At 31.1% G+C, this 17718-nt stretch overlaps 1 protein-coding gene across 8 annotated transcripts in view; it reads left to right on the top strand.

Moving 5' to 3' along the window:
* Positions 1-17718, top strand: part of TOX3 (TOX high mobility group box family member 3) — a 125349-nt gene that overhangs the window by 67150 nt on the left and 40481 nt on the right. For 3 of the 8 annotated variants that reach the window (XM_074293383.1, XM_074293377.1, XM_074293379.1), the window contains exons 2-3: positions 13800-13865; positions 17605-17718. The exon at positions 17605-17718 is cut by the window's right edge and continues 138 nt beyond it. In XM_074293383.1, coding sequence (XP_074149484.1) covers positions 13821-13865; positions 17605-17718 — 159 coding nt within the window. In that variant the 5' untranslated portion in view covers positions 13800-13820. Of the gene's footprint in view, positions 1-7359; positions 8407-13799; positions 13866-17601 lie in introns of those variants that run through there. The other 5 variants (XM_074293381.1, XM_074293375.1, XM_074293378.1 and 2 more) reach the window with 3 other exon arrangements.

The following is a 17718-nucleotide window of genomic DNA, read 5'->3' as shown; positions in this document are numbered from 1 at the left end:
AATGATTAGATCAGTTCACAACTCCACCAATAATGCATTAGCGACCCAGGTTTCTCAGATACCCTCCAACATTTATCATTATATTTTTCTGTCATTTTAGCCAATCTGAGAGGCATTCGATGGTACCATAGAACTGCTTTAATTTGCATTTCTCTAATCAATAGTGATTTAGAAGATTTTTTCATATGACTATAGATGACTTTAATTTTGTTCAGTGAAAATTGACTTCATATCATTTGAGTATCATTTGGTGAATGACTTGTATTCTTATAAACTTCACATAGTTCTTCATATATTTTAGAAATGAGATCTTTATCAGAAATACTGTCTGTAAAGATTTTCTCCCAGCTTTGTACTTTTCTTTTAATCTTGTTTCTGTTGATTTTGTTTGTGGAAAAAAAAAACTTTTTAATTTAATGTAATCAAAGTTGTCCATTTTGCCTTTCATAAGGTTCTCTAGTTCTTTGGTCATAAATTCCTCCCTTCTCCAAAGATCTAGTAGGTAAATTATCCCTTGTTATGCTAATTTATTTATGATATCATCCTTTATGAATCATGTAACCATTTTAACCCTGTTTTGGTATGGGATATGAGATGTAGGTGTATGCTGATTTTCTGACATATTATTTTCCAGTTTACCCAGCAATATTTATGAAATAGTAAATTGTTATTGTAGAAGTTGGAGTTCAGAGATTTATCAAATATTAGATTACTTATAAGCCTTGATTATTATGTCATGTATATTTAATCTATTCCACTGATCCACCATTCTATTTCTTAACCAGAACCAAAGGATTTTAATTACTGCTGCTTAGGTTTGATACTGCTAAGTTACCAACCTTTGTATTTTTTTTTCATTAATTCCCTTTATATTCTTGACTTTTTATTCTTCCAGATGCATTTTGTTGTTATTTTTTCTATTTCTATAAAATAATGTTTTGGCAGTTTGATGGCATTAAATAAGTAGACCAAATTAGGCAGAATTGTTATTTTTATTATATTAGCTCAGCCTAGCCATGAACAATTGATATTTTTTCCAATTGTTTACATCTGATTTTATTTGTATATGAAGTGTTTTGTAATTGTGTTCATATAGTTTTTGGGTTTGTCTTGCCACGTAGAACCCCAAGTATTTTATCTATGTAATTTCAAGAAAGGATTTATCTTTGTATCTCTTGTTGATGAGCTTTGTTAATAATATATACAAATGCTGATCATTTATCCTGCAATTTTGCTAAAGCAGCAATGATATCTTAAGTCTCTTGTGTAAAGTTTCCTGGTAAAAGATTTAGAATAAACAAACATTATTGAGAACAATTGAAAGCTATACTATTACCCATCTGGCAAAAAAGTTGTCCCCCTGGGATTTAAGCAATCATAAAGTCAGAGGAAAATATATGTAATCAAGCTATTTTGTAGTAAGAGCAAACATTCTTTTAGATTTTTCTTCTTGACATGTTTGTATAGCCAGAACAGTTCCCATTGTAACATTTTTCATAAAATTTGATTCAAATTATTTGTGTTTAATTTTTGCCAGAGTGTTGGCAAAATGATACCAACACAAAGTCTCAAGATTGAAAAATGATGGATGCAACTTGATAGGCATTATGACACACAACAGAAATGCCATCCTCTTAGGTTTAAATAACAATCTTTACAGTGAAAGTTTTTGTCATGGGGGTTAGTTTATAAGAGTGTTTACCATTTGATCTTTTGATGATGGAATTTAAGAGGGACTAAGATGTGGTGTTTCTTTTGTTTGTTTTTAAAACAAAGTCATAGTTAGAATTTTATTGGAATATTTATTGCATGTATTTTAAAAAATTCATTAGTTTTATACCAACTGGTCTCAATCAATCAGTTCTTAAGTTCTTATTATGTTAATGTTCTTGGGATAGATGTTGAGGTTAAAAAAAATAAATAAATAATCCTTACTCTCAAAGAGCTTACATTCTGAATGGGAAGAAGTGTGTGGTGTGTGTGTGTGTGTGTGTGTGTGTGTGTGTGTGTGTGTGTGTGTACTTTTTTATGCCTATATATTTTAAACAGCAACTTACTTTTTTGGGGTGGGGTCACTAAAGTCTGGGAATGATAAGCAAAGGCTTTTAAAAATAGAAGGTAGTGCTTGTATGCATTTCTTGAGTATACATACACACATATAAATGAAAAAACAGTGAGGATAATCTTGTTTCAATTGGAAAGAAGTAATAATCTAGCAATATTTATCTTTTTTACCTAATATAATCTTTACTAAATAGTAAATGAGTGCACTTTTTAATAGTAATGCAATGTTGTTTTATTTTATACTTTTAGAGTTAAATACAAGTTGGGAAAACATTGATTTGGTCATTAGTCTTCTTTGCCTAGCCTTCTTACCAAAGACTTGTGAATTAGGGAGATTGATTGATATAAGAATTTGTGTCTGTGCTGGATTGTTTTTCTTTTAGTTAGTGCAATTTAATTGCTATGAAAATAAAATTGAAATACATTTGCAAATGTTTTCACTTTTACAATACTGAATGTATTTTATTTCTCCTTTACATTCATAACATATATTGAGGTAATGAAGATGTAAGAAAAAAAAAACATCTAATAAAAGACCAATTTTCTATAGTGTCTGAACTGAGAATGAGTTCCAGAATTAGAGGACTTAGATTTCAGAGAAATTATCTAGCATTTTGAATGAATCAATTGGAACTCTTTGCCCTAATGGATACATAATCTCATCTAAGTGTGTGTTCCTCCCACCAGGGGAGATTGTTACCCATAGATACTTTCTTATTTTGTGTGATTCTTCATGTCTTTTCAGAAACTTTCTATAGAAATTCTGTACACTGTGTGGTATGTACGAGGACTTCTCCTGAACTTTTTAATATTTCATGGATACCAGTACAATATTTAGCTGTCTGTGTGATGTCTCCCTTATTAAAAAAATTATTATAAAATTCCATTGGTGCTTTTTCCTTTTTTTCCCCCCCCATATTATAGTTATTTCTGAATAACTTAAATGTAAAAGGGGAAAAATCCTAAACAAACACAAAACAGTTAATCAATGCCATCCAAGAAAGTAATCAAGGTCAATAGCATAAGTAAATTTCCTTAGTTATCTTGTCTTTCTTAAGGGAAAAAGGAAGACACACCTTTGTGCAGTTAGTTTTCTAAGTGTTATTGATTATGCTGTTGCCACCTCTCTGTTTTCATCTTCTCCAATTTTTTACTTAGTCACCATCTTAGTTCAAGTCATTGTTATCTTTTGGCAACACGGGAAACCTCACCCGTCTTGGATGCAGAAAGAATTGAGAGATTAATATCTCTTTCTCGATTCTGCCCAAGATCTCCCTCCAGTTCTGTCCTCTTCAATTCATCTTTTACACACAGCTACCAAAATGACATGCCTAAAAGTTGGGAATTGTAAGGAGGAGATATATTTTAGGCAATTGAAACAACCTGTGAAAAGGCACAAAGATGGGAGATGGGACGTCATGTTTTAGAGCAAGAACAGTTTGGTTGGCCCATACGATGAGTAAAAGGCAATATGGGAGTATTTTTGCTATATAAAAAGGAATAAAGGAACCAGATTCTTAAATGTCAGCAAAAGAGTTTTTATTTGATAATACAGGTTTTAGGGAGTCAGTCACTAGAGCATCTTGAGCAGGAAAGTGCCATTCTCTATTACAGTACATGGTATATAGTAGGCATTTAGTAAATATTTGTTAACTTGATCTCTTACTGTCTTGCCAGTCAACATTTTGCAAATATATAGTGTTCAGCTTTCTTTATAGTATTTTTTAATTACATTATTGTAGTTTATGTAATTTGTTTAGTTCTGCTTATTTTGCAGTACATCACTTTACAAGCTTTCTACACTTCTTTGAATTCTTCATTCATAATTTCTTACAAGAAAATAATAATGACTGGATCATAATTTTGCTTAATTGTTCTAATAATTTATATACCTCAGATTTTGGGCTTTTTCAGATATCATACATTTTCCAATGTGAATAGGATTTCAGAGCTACCAGCTCTTCTCCCTCTAATTTCTTTGTATCAGCTCTTGCTCTCATACCTCATTCATATGGCTATTACTGTTTTTATCTTTTCCTATAGTTTTGCTTTTAGCATATCATACTCAACTATACCCCATTCTTTCTTTTGAGCTTCATAAATATTAATGACAATCTTAGATTTGTAGTTTATATTTCCATATATAAATCGTAAACATTTTGTCGTTATTGAGTCCCTTGAAATTAATCTTTGATGCTTACCTGATATTTCTTGATTTTTATGCTTACCTGATATTTCTTGATTTTTATGTCAGATTTTGCAGACTTTTTTGGCAACAAAATCCTGAAAATCTGGCAATTTATTGAATATCCTTTTTTTGAGGGATGGTTCAAGGATATTGCTTAATTTTACTGCATATGACAGTTTCAGTTGCACTCCTCATTCTTTTGATCTGTGATAGATAGTATCCCAAGACCTGGCGTCTTTTATTGTAGTCACTAATAGACAGGTCTGGTGTGATTCTAATTGTGGTTCCAGCATATTTGAATTTTTTTCTTTGTTGTTTTTGCTTATAATGTTATCTCTTTAATCTGGTGAAGATCATACATTTTTTTTTTTTTTTTTTTTTTTTTTTTTTAGTTGTAATCTTTTTTTTTTTTAATTTTTTTAATTTTTTTTATTTTTTTTTTTTATAATTATAACATTTTTTGACAGTACATATGCATGGGTAATTTTTTACAACATTATCCCTTGCACTTACTTCTATTCAGATTTTTTCCCTTCCTCCCCCAACCCCCTCCCCCAGATGGCAAGCAGTCTTATATATGTTAAATATATTACAGTATAATTTAGATACAATATATGTGTGTAGAACCGAATTTTTTGTTGCACAGGAAGAATTGGATTCAGAAGGTAAAAATAACAGTTTACATTCATTTCCCAGTGTTCCTTTTCTGGATGTAGCTGGTTCTGTCCATCCTTAATCAATTGGAATTGGATTAGTTCTTCTCTATGTTGAAGAAATCCACTTCCATCAGCATACCTCCTCGTACAGTATCATTGTTGAAGTGTATAATGATCTTCTGGTTCTGCTCGTTTCACTCAGCATCAGTTGATGTAAGTCTCTCCAAGCCTCTCTGTATTTCTCCTGTTGGTCATTTCTTACAGAACAATAATATTCCATAACATTCATATACCATAGTTTACCCAACCATTCTCCAATTGATGGACATCCATTCATCTTCCAGCTTCTAGCCACTATGAAAAGGGCTGCCACAAACATTTTGGCACATACAGGACCCTTTCCCTTCTTTAGTAGTTCCTTGGGGTATAAGCCCAGTAGTAGTATGGCTGGGTCAAAGGGTATGCACATTTTGATAACTTTTTGGGCATAATTCCAGATTGCTCTCCAGAATGGTTGGATTCTTTCACAACTCCACCAACAATGCATCAGTGTCCCAGTTTTCCCACAGCCCCTCCAACATTCATCGTTATTTGTTCCTGTCATCTTAAGATCATACATTTAAAGCAAGAAAGAATTTTAGTGACTTTTGAGTCCCATCTTCTAATAAAACAGATCTTCTTCTTATCCCATCCCTTCTTATCATCATCAGTATGCTTCAACTCACACTTGCCAGGGATTTCCCCACTATTATTTGGGTCATCTGCAATTTTGATTCTTCTTAAATGATAAATTTCTTGTGATATCCAGTCATATCTCTTCAAAAGAATAATGGGAAGGCTTTTTGTGAGTAGCTTATGATCACTGAAAGCTGTGTTACCAAATGTAGCCTGTTCTCCTCTTATTCCATTTTAATATCTATTCAACATAACAGGTATCAATAAATTAGCTCAATGATCTACCCATACGACTATATTTCATAATCTTAGAAATGAAATATGCATAACTTTTGCCAGTTGGCTTTTCTTGCGAATATTACTATGATATTTCTTCTGAGCAGCTAATGATATCATTGCATAAGCACCTGAGAATTCCATTTCTTATTATAGTCATATGTGACAATTATATCTGAGAACACACAGAAAAGCTTTCCATCTATAGGAATCCCTTTTCTTTTCAGTGTTGCAGAGGAATCTTCCATGATGATCTTTGGTGAGCTTATGTTTATGTTCCATTTATTATTGATTCTTTAAGGGTTTTTACACAAAATTATTGTCAGTTACATCTATTAAGGAATCTTGCCTGATTTTTACAGATGTATGAAAATCTTGTTGAAGCAACTTTTATATCATGTTTTACTTTGTTGGGTTAAATGACTTAAAAAAAAAAAACAACAACAGAAACTTGAATACTCTATTCCTCTGAGACAGTTCCATGACAATGAATATAAGTGCCATTTTATAAAATTTTAATTTAAAAAATTCTTGAAAATCTGCTTATTGAAATTTTTATCAAATATACTTTTCACTTGTGAATAAATCATTATCATCAAAAAATTTCTAGAGATTGGAAAGACATAAGTCTGTAGCTACTGATGTCCCTATGATAATGCTTATTTTTCTTTTGCATTTTTATCTTTCTTTTTCCAAAATATCTTTTAAATTGACTCCTGAATACCTTTAAAACTGCTACTATGAATATGAATTTTATTTGTATCTTTAGGTCCACTTGCTCTTGACTATTTTTTTTAAAGTTTTAGTTGATGTAACTAAGACTGAAAAATAAGACAATACAAATGCAATTTTGGGATATGTTTTTTGTGTGTGATTTACTTAGGCACTTCTTCCACAAGTATGATTGTTGTTCTCCATGACTTTTTACTCTGTGTGATTTTTGTACACAAAATTTCATTGTTCCTCCATGGAGGATCTATCCAATGTGATTGATGATTTTTTATAGATATTTAAAACTTGTGTTAGTATCATATAAGGTTTGGGCAGTCTAGAGTGTTATTTATTTATTTTTTAAAATTTAATCCCACTTCCTTTTTTGGTCATATATATCTTTGGTAAAGCCAAAGCAAAAGGCTTTATATTCTACTTCTTGCACAGAAACAATCACTGATTATATACTGATAGTAATTAATATGATAATATCTTAATGCCATAAGATCTTATAAAAATGTTTCTAATGGATTTGATCTGATCATGGTCATGTGCACTGAAAAATAAATGATGTCCAGACCATTAGACCATCATTAACTAGACTAAATTAAATTGTTAGGCTGCTTCTAGAATTTAATTCTCATTTCATTATGCTAGAATTCTCATTAAGCAAAAATAAACTTTTACAATATTTTATAATATTGTATTAAATAAATAGTAATAGAACTATTTTGTTTTCTAAGAAAGATAAGGAAAATAAAATTACTATGATATTACTTTATCATAACTCTATGTTTTATTAACTCTACTTACTATTCTATCTTCTTTTACAGTGAATGTATATTATGTCTCAGCCCTTTCCCTTGTATTCTTCATACTTAATATATTCTCCATTATTTGTGTTTGTGACATTATCATTCTTGTTACAGGTCACTCCTAGATCTAAGTACTGACTTCTTAGCTTATGTTCTGTATCTTTAGATTGTCTGCTTTACATAAATAGATGTTTGAAAAAGGTTATTTAATTTCTCTGTGAAATGAAGTTAGACTAGCTATCTCCAGATTTCTTTCCAGTTCCAACATTCATTGGTCTTTCATTCTACTACTATGTCAAATGACACATAACTAAAGCAAACTCATAATTTCATCTCAAAACCACTCTGTCTCCTGATGGACCATCATTTTCCATGCAGAACTTGTTCAGTTACCACATTCAACTTCCTATGCCCTTCTCTACTATCTTCTTTTTCATAAATCTAATTTGCTTCCATTCTTTCCTTCTATGACTAAATGTTATAGAATGTTTGTCTAGTTCTTTATCTACAACTTCTTTAATATCATTCATAAATTGGGGCTGTCCTATTTACAAAGACTACCTTCATTTTGCTTTTTCTCTTGAGGGAAAAAGATCCAATAGCTTTAGTAAGCTGTGGCATACACATTTGTTTTTCTCATTTTAATGTGTGAGTTTTTAAGGCATTTTTTTTTCATATCACTCATAACCAGCCCAGATGGTTATGTAATTCCACACACTCAAATGTGTCCATTCCATATAAATCTAAAGGCCTCCCTATTTGGGTGGAATCCATATGTTTAGACATTGTTGTTGCTAGTGTGGTTCCACAGTGCTTGTTTAAACTCCAACATTTAAACTTGTCATTCTTACTTGGGCTAACTGCAGTGGTTTCAACACATAGCCATTGAAACCTTCCATCTCTCCCTCTTCTTTAAGGAACCTGCTCTTTCTCCTTTTATGACTTTTGAACCTTGCTTCATCATGCAACAGTGCCTAGAAGAATTTGTTGCTGGGGCCCCAGTGGTGCCAGCAGAAGACAGGTATGCCCATTGTATCCACCATGCATTTGAAAGGACTCTAAGATCTTTATATTCCATGTCTGCTCTGAATATTAGTTATGAATTGTGGCTGTAGTGGTCAGGTTGAATTCATGTAATTAGAGGTTCCACATTTATCAGTGTAAGGCAAATTTCATTTTAAAACTTTTTCTTAAAAAACTTAACATTATACTAAATGAATATTTCTTCCTATCACTTATGCCCATTCGCTCCTTGTTCTGCCCTTTGAGTTCAAGCAGAACAAGTCTTCCTCTCAAGCCAGCCCTTTAGATACTTGACAATATCATTTGAGTACATTAATAATGCTTTACTTAATCTGATTTCTAAACTCAAGATAATCATACCAAGTTCCTTAACCCAATTTTTATATCATCTGATTTAAGGAGCTTCACCATCCTGGTTAACCCTCACTATTCCATCTTCTGTCCCTGCAATTTTTCTAGCTTTAATATCATTACAAAAAGGTGCTACTTAGAGTTAGACACAACAGTCTACTTGCTTGATCAGAGTAGAATCACAATAAAACTATTTCTCTATTCTGAATATTATTCTTTTTAGCCACAATACTTTGAACTTATTTTTAGCCAGAGTTTTTTTATCATTTATTTTTGAATACCTCATTTGACATAATATTTTAATTCAACAAAGTCAAACTTCAGTCAGTACCTCCATTACTTTATTAATTAGATACATAGGCATGATATGAAGAAGACATTAAAACATCATTGTAGAATATTATTATCTGTGCAATAACATGTACCTATGAACAGTGTTCGAAACTTCTCTTTATTTTACCATTTTGCTGCTAAAGATATGACAAAAAAGTTATGCATTTTTCTGGAAGATTAAATCCATATATCCAAGCTATTTGACATGTTTTTGGAAATGCTACTTTATTATAAAAACCTACTTCTTCACACTAATACCAAAATAATTTTCATGACAATATGTTGCTTAGACCATTAGTCAAGTTTCTCATCTTTGAATTATGGTTTACTGGCTATCTTGCCCCTTCTTAACTACTAGTTATTACACTTAGCAATCTCCATTAATTTCATTTGGCATTTCATTCAATCATATAGACCGTGAACATGATGATATTTAGAAGGGAAAAACATTAAAAACCTATGGTACTCATTCTTAATTGAAGTCCTTATTGAACATTATATTTGCCAGAGTTGTCATTGTTGGTCAAGCAGAAAAATCAAATCTACTGAGCAACAATGGAAAATGTTTTGTGGAATTTTTGAAATGCTTTTGTTGGGATGATTGAATTTATTTAGGTTAGTTTTATAATTAAGTCCTTGGGAGATTAGATCTGTTGGGTCATATCAAAGTAAAAAGAATAGATGACTACAAAAGTATGCCTTTAAAAAGTATCACAAGTATTTATTCATTCAGTAAAAAAAGTGCCTATTATATACAAAATCCTGTATTGGGTTTTTAATTTTTTTTTAATTACAGCTTTTTTAATTTTCAAAATATATTCATAAATATTTTTCACCATTCACTTTTGTAAAAATCTTGTTCTAAATTTTTTCTTCCCTTCCCCCCACCCTCTCCACTAGATGACAAGTAATCCAACTTCTTAAATATGCAATTCTTTTATACATATTTCTACAGTTATTATGATTGTGCTAGGTTCTAGAGGAGATATATTTTGTTTTGCTAAAAAAAATACTGCTTTCATTGGGGTTTATGAGATTATAGAAGATTAAAAATGACTGTAGAAAGCAACTATGTAAATTTAGTTAAGGGTTCCAAAGGAAAGTGTCAGATAAATTCTAAGGAAGATTATTATTGACCAGGGAAATCAGGGAAGTCTTCTTGAAGAAGGTGACATTTTTGTTAGATTTTAAATTAAAACAGTGATTATTAGATAAAGATAGAGAAGGAGGTTCTTTTAGGCAATGGAAATTGCTTGAACATAAAGGTTGGTAAGTGTTGAGAGATCAATTTAGTTGGAGGATAATGCATGTGGAAGGACTTAATAAAAAGATCAACCTGGAAAATTCAAAGTACCTTATTATGGCAGAAAAGATTGAATTTCACTTGGGGGAACAATAGGAAGCTACTGAAGATTTCTGAGGGGAGGAATGTATCACAATGATGATTTATTTGTATATAAAGATTAGCTCTTTGTAAGTATTACAAATGGAAGATGACAATAAACATTCACTTAACATATTTGTACTTTAATGAAATTTGTGCTTCTCTGGTAGTGGAGAACATTTTGCTTTACTTGCAGTTAATCTACATTTTACTTGGAATATTACATTTTGATTTTTAAAGTTATGTGAAAGAACTTCAGAGGGTTGACCAATGGATATCAGAAGGAATATTTTGTGAAGGTTACAGCCTGGAAAGCCTGGAAATAGGCTCCATTAAGATGGTTTGAAATCGACAGCTTACAGTTTTTTCATGTATCTCATTCAGAAAGCTCATAAATTTTACATCTACAAAAAATAGCAATGCCAGCCACCTCTTCATAAATCTAATTTGAAGCAACCTTTGGGTTAGCTTTTCATAAGAAGGGTTTCAGGAGAGTTAAAGAAGATTGGCAGGAAAGGGCTTAGTGTTATGGCCAAAAATATTTAAATAAATTTTACAGAGACTTAAAATTGAACTAAGTGCCTGAGAAGTGAATTTTTCATATTTGTGGATATTAAAAGATAAATAATAAATTGTGTGATGAATTATTGGATGTTAGGACATATTTCTTCACTAGGAGACATTGAAGTTAAGTTTGATATTTGTTATACAATGTATTCATAGATTTTAGTGTCCATCAGAAATTAAAAATACCCACTGTAATTAAAATATTTTAATTGTGATAGGTTTTTTTTTTTCTTCCAAAGGATAAGTTTTTCTCAGAGAAGGGATGCTTGATGTTTCGTTTTGTTTTTCAAGAAACAAGTGTGGTAGAATTCATAGATAACTTTTCAAAATGACAACTAAGTGAAATAAAATAAATGACCACATATCACAGACATATTTACATAACATATTGGCCTTACTAATTGCACCATAGCACTAAAATTCATGGCTTAGGCAAAGATATAACTAAATAGGCCCCATTAAGTTTAGGAAAGGATATTGACTGCAACAAGTTACTTTGTACAAACCATTTGAAGCATCTATTCTAAATTAAATATTTTACTAAAATAGACCAGAAACTAGACTTCTATTTAGAATGATTTATAACTGTTCCCGACTGATCACAGAGTGTTTCTAAATTAAAAGCCATTAATTATAGCCTTATATAGATACAAAAGATATGCAAGAAGTGCTTTGTAATTCAAGCCAGCACTTCAGGTGAGAGCTTTTTAAATTACTTGGACCATTGGAGCCACCTGCTTGACTAAATGGTGAGGGCCCCATGTTTCAGGACTCATCAGTGCATTGCAGTGTTAACATTGTTACTGATTTTTCTCATTTCTCCAGGGCAAATACTAATTAATGGATACAATTCACAGCTGATTAGCTGTAGTTTCTTCAGTAATTACATTCGCATACTAACTGTTCAGAAGAGGATTTCTAACCCAGTTCTTATTTCACTCTAAGCTTAATTTGTTTTTTGAATTGTTTGGGTCCTTAGGATAATAGCCATTTTATTTTCCTTTGTTGTTGTAGGTAGTATTAGATAATAAGTGAGTTTAATCTTAAAAATACTCTTTGATAATGAGCTGTTTGCCTTAAATGGATTTCTAATTCACAGACAAAACCTACATTTAAATAACGTTAAAGTTGTGCTAAGGGATGAGGAAAGGCTACTTACTATTGGAAACTGACTCAGAGCTTCACATATAATATATACTTGAAATTGTTATTTTCATACATAGGAAAAGGTAAAGTTCAGAAAGAAGTCATTTTGTTTCACCAAGATTATCGATACATAAAATTTGATGACATGGAATCATGTTTCCACAATTTTCCTAAAGCTATGTAAGAGTAAAAATATATCTGTGATGTTTTATCCATCAGAGAAACTATTTAAATCCTTTTTTAAACTTCACCAAACATGTACTTTCCTATTTACTTAATGATGTTAAAGTTATTACTATCTATTGTGCAAGGGTAGATTTAGGAGTGTTTTTAAAGAATGGATTTTTGCCTCTTTACATGTAAAGTCTTTCATGTAAATCCTACTTAGTTCTTGGATCATTGACACGATAAAGTGTATCATGTCAATCTGGCTTCTGTGCTTGAATTCTATATATTTAAAACAGGAGTCTAAGAAATCCCCTTTAATGTTTATTGGCATATTGAAAGTTGAGTTTTATTTTAACAATTTGGGGTTTTTAAATTACTAGGTAAGTTATCGTTTTTATTTAAAAATAAACACCATTTTTTTAAATAAGGAGGGATGCATATCTTTCATCTTCTAAAGACCAAAGCTATTTCTGACATTAAAATTATTAGAGTAAAGGCATTTTAAAAAGCAATTAGTATCCTTTTTTGTATTTCTGTTACTTAAGCAATGTCATATTGTTTAATATCAGAATAAGTGAAAGTAACTAAATAAAACCTTATTCTCTCTTTAGGATTTGGAAACATTTCTACTCAAATTGTAAGTTTTATATTTTGAGAGCAGACTTGAGAGCAGAAATAAAGAGCTGATGATTGAAATGCTGACTGTGATCTTATTTAGGGTAGTCTGAATGAGCTGCTATGACAGTGAATAAAAAATTAATGCTGTGTTCACAGATTTCAGCTTGTTCTTTTAAACTCTTGCCCATAATGCTGTGTTGAGGCGATTAAATATTAAAGTTTTCAACAGTTCTCATGGATATTGATATAGGTTTAAGTATTGCACTGGGATGTTTTCTGATTCTGTCAGGCTTATTATTTATTTCAATTCATGCCATACCTCATTCACTGGAAAATAGAATCTGAGTACTGGGAATGAAATTTGATTTACTTTAATTCACATTTTTGCCCTTACACTGGTGACATCTGTTCCTAAAAAGTAAGCTGTGAAATCCCAATATATATATTAGACATGTGTCATGGTAGTGGACTTGGAATTTCTTTTCTTTCTCGCATTTGACAAATGCCATTTCAGTAAACAATGTACACTGGTGACCAATTAGCCAAATGCTTGTAATAGCTTCCATTCACTACTAGTCTCTGAGCAAGACTAAATGATTGTTGAATGCAATTCAGTCAGGTAAACTCCATATTTCAGTCTCTGTGGGAACTAGCCAAAAATTTAGTGCTTGAAATCTCATTAATATTTCATATTTGATCACAGAAAAGCACGATTTTATATAATAACATCAATGCATTTTCCAAAATAACACCTGAACTTCAGTAAATCACCATGACTCTTTAGTATATGACATACTAATATGAGAAATCTATTTTTCTTTTAGTTTGGGAACAATAACAACTATATGAATATGGCTGAAGCAAATAATGCCTTCCTTGCTGCCAGTGAGGTAGGTTTTTAAAAAATGAATCTCTTTATACTTTGTTCTTTACTTATGTATTTTAATAGACTTAAATAATGATGAGTATTAGATTTGGAATATGGCATGTGGAACACAAAATTAGAATCATAATAAGATATAAAATAACATGACTCATCTCCATTAGCTAGCCACAAATCTGTTGTCTCATCACATGCCAAAAAGGGGTTAAAAAAGTGAAAACCCTGAGTGATGAAAACTGCATAAACATAACAAATACAACTATATTTGAACAAAATGTACATTTTCAGAACCATATTAGAGTTTCATGGATTATGAGTTTTATCTGTACAAATAATTTAATTTTGGTTGAAATGGCCTGAGAAACTATGGGGGGAAAATCCCAACAGAGTAAGTTGGGCTTATAACTGCGTGTATGGTATGATATGGATAGGTGATAGAGTGAGCCCTAAGAAGCCCAGTAGTACTATTGGTTACAATGTAAATGGACTTCAGTTTAATAGAATGAACTATGTTAATTATTGCCCATCTCCCTTTAAGTTCATGAATATGTGCACATGCAAGCAAGCTTTTGTGTATATGTATAGAGTCACACTCTAGGAAAGCTTTATTTTAGCCATTCTAAAAGTACTTGATCACTTGAAATGGGTGTGAATACAAAAAAGTAAAGATTTTAATTTTAATTTTAAAGCAGGGCAAAATGAAAGTTAAATGGAGCCAAATGGAATGTTTCCTCTTGTGATTTGTATAATAGAAAGTTTTCATCTTCCAAATATATTCAGAGATAGGAGACTGAAGGAGCTTGACCCTGGAGATTGAAAGTACTAATGGTTTCATAAATGATCTTGGTATAGTGAAGTGAATGATATAGAAGAAATTAACTTGGAGAATATGTTATAATAAATTTGAAATAGAATTAAGAGCCATTATAAATTAATCATTTTTCACAGTGACCATCATCTCCGTACCCAAGAAAATTGCTTAGATAAGGGAATATTGTTTGGCATGAGCTTTAGTGTTATTTGTAATAATGAACACCAACCCCATCTGTAAGGACAACATGATGTTTCATTCGGTAGAATTTTTTTCCCTACATTTGAATCAAACATTGATGAAAGCTCTGTTGCCAGCAGCTGTTCAGAGACAATTTAATTCCAGCTGTGATAATTCACCGTGTCAGACATTGGCTGTTATATGTTGATACAACAGTTCTCCAGATTTGCATTTTTATCAAAAGGAACAAATGTTTTGAACATTTCAGTACAGATGGCATTTAACCATGTACCTACTACTCTAACATGTACATGATAAATATTGAAAAGTTAATAAGTTTTTAAAAAGTGACATCAACTCTCTCCAGTTTAATCTGAAGAGGGCTACTGTAGTCTTTTATTTAGAACCAAAGAATGTTTTGCTGATGATATGCCTTGTTATAAATTTTAAAAAAATAATTTCACTTAATCCAGTGATTTATAATCTTCATTTTTCTAAAGTTAAATGCAATCTAACACTTAGCTATAAATGTGAGTGTCATTAATATTTTCCAAATTCTAAATTATAATTTGTAGTGTTTTTCATATGTCAAATATTTTATTCTATTTTTAATAGGTTATTAAATAAATGCTATACTTTTAAAATGCAGCATAATTTTTAGCAGCATAACTTTAGAAGACACTACTGTATTAGCTATTATATCTGTATCAGATTTCTTTTTTAAAAAAAGAAAGATTTAGACTATTATGACTACCTCATAATAAATTTTGTTGGAAAAAAATCAAACAAACCAAGAGATGGCCTTCAATAGTAGTCTCATTGCTCATCTTTTATTCGGCAAAAAAACAGAGTGATGTAACTAAATGTTAAGGCACGGCATTATATAGTGTGTGCCTAATTTTGCAATTACTACATTAAAAGTATATTATTTGGTTTTAGCATTTTAATTAGTGCCAGCTAATTCAAGACTTTAGGTTTGGATGTTCTAAAGTGTAAATTATAGTCCTTGAAACCAATTTCATTCTGATAGAAAATACATTGTAGATTACAGCACTATAGACATTAGAATACCTTGTAGTTTGAATTTCGCACATTTGTTTTATGTTTTGTGCCTATGTCATGATTATCCTGACCATTTTTAAAGCATCTTAAATATTTATTGAAATAATATTTCAAGTGTTAATTACAGTGGTAATGAAAACAGCCAAATGCCACATATCAAGAATGAGTGTTTATCCGTATTGTTAATGTGATATGTTAGATTTCATTAAGCAGTAATGGGGTAGCAAATGAGTCACAAATTACAGTTGCATCTGTTACTAGACCACATTAGTGCCAAAATAACTGCAAATGCAGCCATAGGGTTATGTTCATTAGCCAACCACTTTTGTGGCCAATCCATCCTTTTGTGTTTGTGAACTCAGGGTACCACAGTGAGAAAATTTACATCCTTGTTTGTTTGTTAGAATGAGGAAGAAAGAAAAACAAATCTTTAATATTGCTCCAGATTTCAGATGTAGAATTAAGCTCCATTGTTCTGTATCTATGGAGTTTTAAAGAGTGTCAGATTGCCCTACTGCAGGCTCTACTAGTTTGGGACCTCATCATTTCTAGTGTGAGACCAATAATGACAGCTGACAGGTTCTATATGAAAGAAAAGGGTTTTTCCCCTTCTGTTTGTTTCGATATTCTCTCAAGTGGTTATTAATTTATATCACCATTAACGGTTTGAAGGATGACAGTTTTCGACAACTAATGAGATCTTTTACTTTTCACAAAAGATTTAAATTAACTTTCATTGACTTACTCTTTCAGTTGATGCAAATGAAAAAAAAATAACCTATTTTGAGTTAGTACTAGGCACTAACCATTAAAAAAATGACTTCCAGGTTTTTTTTTTAAGTTCCACTTAAGAATTTATGACTAATCCAGCTTACCAAGGCTGTCCTGATATATATCAAATGGGCTCTAATTTTATATTTTTAAAAAAAGGAAAATAATGTTTCTTCAAATGCTGAAAAATTTATATAAATAAAATTCCATGGTGCAAAATAACTGGACAATATTAATATAGTTAGAATATTTTGAAGAAATTGGAGATAATTGGTAGATATTATTATGATTAAAACCTATTGATTAATTAGTATGTATGTATGGTGCTTTACTGTTCAAGGATATCATAAGATTCACCAAAAGCCCACAGTAATCTTTGTGTAAAATTGTTTGTTACAAACAATGACTACTTCCATTATACTTAGAGTTATATTAAAAAAAAATAATAATACTATCACTTAGCTTATAAGTTGTGCCAGGAAGTAAAGATGTATAATGTTCAGTGCTAGATTAATGTTGTATGTGTACTACAACATTGTCAGTATTTTATGAAGCATGAGAATAATGTCAGCTGTTTGTGCTGTTTCACTAACATATCAATAAAGTGGCAATTTGTTATATAGCCAAATCTAATGTAGCTGATGTTCCAACTAACAACAAAGACAGATGTTGCTAATTAAGTACGCATTAAAAAACTGTTAATACTGATACTCCATTAAAACCATATGATAATGAGACTTAAATCTTTAATCAGAATGATCAGCAAAACTTTATGTATGTAAATTTGTGCTTAAGATGTTTTCATTTGAGAAATACATATTTAGCCAAGATTTGAATATGTTTCAGTTCAAAATTATTTCTCTGTCCAGAAGATACATAAAAGACTATTATAATATAAAAGATTTTGATTTCCTTTTAGCAGACATTCCATACTCCAAGCCTCGGGGATGAAGAGTTTGAAATCCCACCAATCACTCCACCTCCAGAGTCAGACCCTACCTTGGGAATGTCAGATGTACTGTTACCCTTTCAAGGC

Source organism: Sminthopsis crassicaudata, chromosome 2, assembly GCF_048593235.1.
Source record: "Sminthopsis crassicaudata isolate SCR6 chromosome 2, ASM4859323v1, whole genome shotgun sequence".
NCBI lineage: Eukaryota > Metazoa > Chordata > Mammalia > Dasyuromorphia > Dasyuridae > Sminthopsis > Sminthopsis crassicaudata.
The sequence above is the reverse complement of the archived record's forward strand: the minus strand, read 5'-3'. Positions and strand labels throughout refer to the sequence as shown.